Source organism: Macrobrachium nipponense, chromosome 19, assembly GCF_015104395.2.
Source record: "Macrobrachium nipponense isolate FS-2020 chromosome 19, ASM1510439v2, whole genome shotgun sequence".
Lineage (NCBI taxonomy): Eukaryota > Metazoa > Arthropoda > Malacostraca > Decapoda > Palaemonidae > Macrobrachium > Macrobrachium nipponense.
The window spans coordinates 19758008-19763505 of NC_061088.1; the positions used below are offsets into that span (position 1 = coordinate 19758008).

Consider the following 5498-nt stretch of genomic DNA (forward strand, 5'->3'; position numbering starts at 1 on the left):
GCGCTGTTGGTTCTTGTTTCTGCTCGCCAAACCGATCTTTCACGTGGCGGACATCTTTGAGGGTGAACGTCACTCTCTCGTGTTGTTAGTTTTATTACGTGGTGAACGATGGTGCAGAAAAAAGTAAGTATTTTGTAGTGGCACTTTTCGTTCTCCTGATATGAAAGCATTCAAGTGATGTGAGGTTTTACAATAAGTATTTGATATAGTGAAATGACATGTGATTTTTAGGTTGGCCACATTTTACTTAACTAAACTTTCCATGCCGGTGATTACAGTCAGTGGTATGAGTCTAGGTTGCAGTGTGGTTTTGGTATTCAAAAGCCCCTAAATAATCAGGGCGTGATTTATAAAGAAATATCTTACCCGGATTTATTACTTGGATCTACCAAAATGCTTAGGGATACGGTTGGCGTAGCCTTGTCATAGCCTACCCCTAGTATAGGGTAGCCATCGGTTGTCGTAGCATATGCTACTGAGAGAGTAATTTACGTAGTTAGTATTTAGCAAATAATGCTCATGCGTGAAGGCGAATCCACCCTGTAATATACAGAACAGATTTTGAAAAATTACAGATGTTCTATAGGTTAGGCTATGTGAAAATTAGTGCCGAGAACAGCCTAGGTTATGTTGCATTGTCGTAGCCTAACGTAATTTAGGAATATAGTATGCAAAGATAAAGAAAGATTGCATGATGTTACCAATGTAGACTGTGATTTAATTACTTTTTAGGCCATGCTAGAACTTTCAGCTTGAACCAGCCTAACATTACTAGCAACCGATAATCAATCCTAACCCCATTTCGAACAATCTGACCCTAATTTAGAAGGGACGTCTGCTCTTAAGACACGACCAGTAGGCTGTAGCATTGATATTAGGTTAGCATTGATTTGGCATAGGCTAGGTTTCGACAACCGACCATAGGTCATACATAACCTACCTTGGCCTGCACGTGTTAGGGTGGTCAGCCACGAGGGTCATGCAGCCTTACCTTATCTTTTGAGTGATTAAGGAAATGAAGAAAGATTGTTACTCTGCATGTCACTTAAAAGAACATGGCCTTTGTGGGCATTTTGCAATTAATGATAAATACTAAATGTGGGTAATATTGATAGCATGTAGGTCAAGTAGCCCAGTGTATAGGAAATATATGGATACCTATTAAGGGGACCGTCCACTATAATGTTTTTTTTTTTTTAAATAGGGTAAAAAAAACCGCATGTTACAGGGGTGGACCACGTACGATCAATGTGTACAACCCCAAAAATAGTACATTATAACGGGTCGTGACATTGGAGATGGGCATCAGACGCGACTTCTTGTTAGTGAGAAACGGAGCTTAAGACCTCTACTCCGGTGTCAGGACGCGTTGTAATGTACTTTCTTGGGGTTGTACACATTGATCGTACATGGTCCACCCTGTACCATGCGGGTTTTTACCTTATACAAAATACATAGGGTAAGAAATCACGGACAATCCACCATCATCATGCTGGACGGGTCTTATTCACTATTTAATTGATGAAACAAGAATGTGATATATGAAAGCCCCTTACGAACTAAAATAAGCATGTGACGCTCTTCGTAAAATGTTTTCAAGGCAGTTTTGAAATCCGATGTGGCGTACATATGTAACGTTTATTGATCGTACTCAAGATTGCAGTTGTAATCAGCACAGTAAAACAACATTTTGCTGCCTATATTAGTGAAATTATGAAACTTGTTATTCCTGGGGTCATAGTTTGAACTGAATTCATTTTTACCTTTAAATCGGTGGTTTTTATTTTTACTGCCATCACAATTGGAACACCACAGTGCTTAATGGATTGTTATTATATAGATTTTGGTCTCTATTCACTGTATTTCTTCAGAAGCAGTCCGCACAGACTGCAAGGAACGTAACCACAGATACGACATCCACTAGGGATTGGGGCATCTAATGTATTTCGCTGTGTTTAGTACTGGCCCCTGGGCAGTTGATTACAGTCGTCCGAATAAATATTACTTAAAATTCTTGTTCAGGAGGTAAAACTGCATAGAAAAACTGCAACTGCCATGGTCTAGGCCGCTGCGGATTAGTAATATAGATCTACCACCCCTGTTATTTAGTAGTAGGAGGAGGGGGTCTTCAGAAGCTTAGGAACATTAATGTCCCTACCTTGGTCACGGTGACTGCTGTCCTCAAGTAGACCCTGTATGTATTAGGTTATCTTATAATTCCATCTTGACATCGGAGGTGAGGCACTATGAGGGTTCATTGGGTGACATTTACATAGTACTGTCATCAGCAGAATGAATTTAGTAGTCTGTTTGTTGTAGAGTATATGCGATTAGTGATGCTAATGTGGTAGCGAATATCCTAAACTGGATGTTGAAATAGTTTGCCAGTTTATTTTTGTGCAGTTTCAGGTGTTTGTTGGAAATCCATAGTTTTGGAGTGGAGGGCATTCAAACCACTCCAAAAATATGGAAATAAAAAAAATCAATTTTGTTAGGAATAGTCTGCAACGAAAACACAAATGCGCAAACATGAGTAATTTCAGGCGCCAGGGTAAGATGAAGTTGAGACTGAGAAAAGTTTAGATTTTTATGGAAGAGAAAATTGGGTTTAAGCAACTTATAAATAAGTATATAAGTAAAAGTTTGTTTGTGACTAGAGGTATTGGCTTCAAAATGTTAGTTTTTAAGAGCTCTACTCTACTGTGTAGGTTATATAGCTCTTATTGTATATTGGTCACTTGTAAGCCATTACTGCTAATGCTTAAAGATGTGTTTGTTTGCTTGTCCTTGTATTGACATACTAAGTTTTACAGTACGTTAGGTAAGAATTGTGTGAATCCAGATAAAAGAAGTCGGGGGGGGGGGGGGGGGGGGGGGGAATAAGTAATTAAGTTATGGTGGCCACAAGACCAGCTAAAAGAGAATAATTTGACCTTAGTCTAGTCACCATGGACCTCAGGTTAGACCAGGGAAATGTTACTTCCTGAGGGTTCAACAGCAATTACCAAAAATAGATTTTTCCTATGGTTTTTCTGGTGACTTTTTCTATAGGCCATGTACACAGTAGAGGTAGATTTTGGTGATTGATTGTCCATAGTAATTAAAAGTTAGGTGTACATTTGGCCCATTCATAAGCTATCAGATAGTCGTGATTGGGCTGTGTCAGTGTACTTGCTGATTTTCCAACATTAAACTTTGGTTTTATTCCCATTATATGCTGCTTTGTGTAGAACATACTTTAGAATTTCTAATTTTTCTTCTTTCTTTTCTCTCTGCAGCTAAAAGGAAAAGGGAAGGGGAAGGTTACCCCCAAGGGGAAGAAGATTGCTGCTGCTCCCCTTGTTACTAAGAAGCCTCCCCCACCAAAGAAGGTAGTTAATCCTCTCTTTGAGAAGCGTCCCAGAAACTTCGGTATTGGTAAGTGTAAATCTTTTTTAGCAAAATAGCTTAGCGTGGTGGATGATTGCCAAAGTGTATGCTAAAACAAACCCAAATTCTTGTGGACATCAGCACTGAGTGTGATTGGTTTCTTGCAGGTGGTGATATTCAGCCAAAGCGTGATTTGAGCAGGTTCCTGAGATGGCCCAAGTATGTGCGTCTCCAGCGTCAGAAGGCAGTGTTGCAGCAGCGCCTGAAGGTTCCCCCACCCATTCACCAGTTTAAGCAAGCCCTTCAGCGCCAGCAAGGTATCCTTAGTTGATTCTAGCTCTGCAGAGCTACATTGGGAATAATTGAATGCGTAAGTCACCCATAGACCTCTTGCAAGTGGAGGTGGTGCTGGGTGCTGCTATTTGTAAGTCATCCATAGACCTCTTAGTGAAGTAGAGGTGGTGCTGGATGCAATTTAATGAAGGTAGCATAAATCTTAATCTTTTGTGTGAATGTAGAAGGCTTAACAGTTCAAGAGTGATGAAAGGTTAAACCAATATTTATGATTATTGAATTGCTGTGAATGTCTGTTTTAATTTTATTCCAGTTTTTAAGAGTTCAATAATTTTATTCCAGCTACTGAGTTGATCAGGCTAATGGACAAGTATCGCCCAGAGAGCAAGGCAGCCAGGAAAGTCAGGCTCCACAGGCGTGCTGTGGCTCGTGCAAAGGGAAAGCCCGACAAGCCAACAAAGCGCAGAATAACTGTCCGTATGGGCATCAACAATATCACCACTTTGGTGGAACAGAAGAAGGCAAAGCTGGTAGCCATTGCTAGTGATGTGGATCCTATTGAGGTAAGTGATTCGGGTAGTTTACAGATCCTACACTTCCAAAACCATTACCCCAAGTAACAAAATGCATAGAATAAAAGTTGTCCAGAATTCCAAAATAAACCTGAAAAGTCACTTATCCGACCAACTTGCACCAAAATAACCATCCGCCGATATTTCCCATGAAACGTAAATTTTTCTAAGTACTCATTTGATGTGAAGGCTGACACGGCGGTTGGAGCTCCCGTAGTTCCGCCACGGCCTTACTTAACCCCTGTGGCTAGCGCACAGCGCAACATTACCTCTTGCCAGAACATGCTGTGCTTGCCAATAATCTTTGAATATGCGGATAAGGCTCAAAGCACTGTTCATCGTCTTTGGATATGTAGTCGCTCCAGTGATTTATTTATTTAATTTTTTTTTTCAATTTTTTATTTAAAAAATTTATATATATATATATATATATATATATATATATATATATATATATATATAAACAAACTTTAGTTGGAAAATTTAGTGTTTTATTTGGGTCTAGCATCTGTTGTGTTTTTAGCTGTAATCACTATTCATAGTTTTGAATGACAATAGATTTTAAATTATGTAATGATGACATCATGAATCTCTTCACCTGATCAATCTGAAGTCAATGGACTTAACCTGATAAGTTTAAATTGATTTTCAGTTATTAAATTTTAGGCCTTGTATTTATTCATTTCTGACCTCTTTCCAGATTGTATTGTTCCTTCCTGCTCTGTGCCGTAAAATGGGAGTCCCATACTGCATTGTTAAAAACAAGGCTAGGTTGGGAAGAGTTGTAAGGAGGAAGACTGCCACAGCACTTGCCATCACAGATGTAAGTCTTTTACAGTAGCATTTGGTTTGCCTTTGTTTTAAGAGTGTAATTACTGTCATATTTACATACTAGTAGCATTAAGAATGTAAGTGTCATTTTCACATAAGTGACTCTCCAAACAATTACAAAGCTGTAAGCTCACAGCTTTTGTAATTGTTGGTATGTGAAACCATATTTTATATATTTACATACTAGTAGTATTTAAATTTTTCATGTAATTTTATGGATTATTATTTCAGGTTGAATCACAGGATCGTACTGCTCTGAACAAGATCATAGAGTCCATCAAGACCAATTACAATGACCGCTACGAAGAAATTCGTAAGAACTGGGGTGGTGGTGTTCTTGGTTCTAAGTCTTCTGCTAGGATTGCCAAGCTTGAGCGGGCTAAGGCAAGAGAAAGCACGAAGGTTTGAATAGAAATAAAGGCCTCTTGAGTA

General features: G+C 39.0%; 1 protein-coding gene across 1 annotated transcript in view; it reads left to right on the top strand.

The window, feature by feature from the left end:
* Window positions 1–5498, top strand: part of LOC135214680 (large ribosomal subunit protein eL8-like) — a 5509-nt gene extending 11 nt beyond the window's left edge. Inside the window, exons 1-6 of the mRNA XM_064249018.1 lie at window positions 1–123; window positions 3279–3417; window positions 3537–3686; window positions 4006–4226; window positions 4936–5058; window positions 5298–5498. The exon at window positions 1–123 is cut by the window's left edge and continues 11 nt beyond it. Coding sequence (XP_064105088.1) covers window positions 109–123; window positions 3279–3417; window positions 3537–3686; window positions 4006–4226; window positions 4936–5058; window positions 5298–5474 — 825 coding nt within the window. The 5' untranslated portion in view covers window positions 1–108 and the 3' untranslated portion in view covers window positions 5475–5498. The remainder of the gene's footprint in view (window positions 124–3278; window positions 3418–3536; window positions 3687–4005; window positions 4227–4935; window positions 5059–5297) is intronic.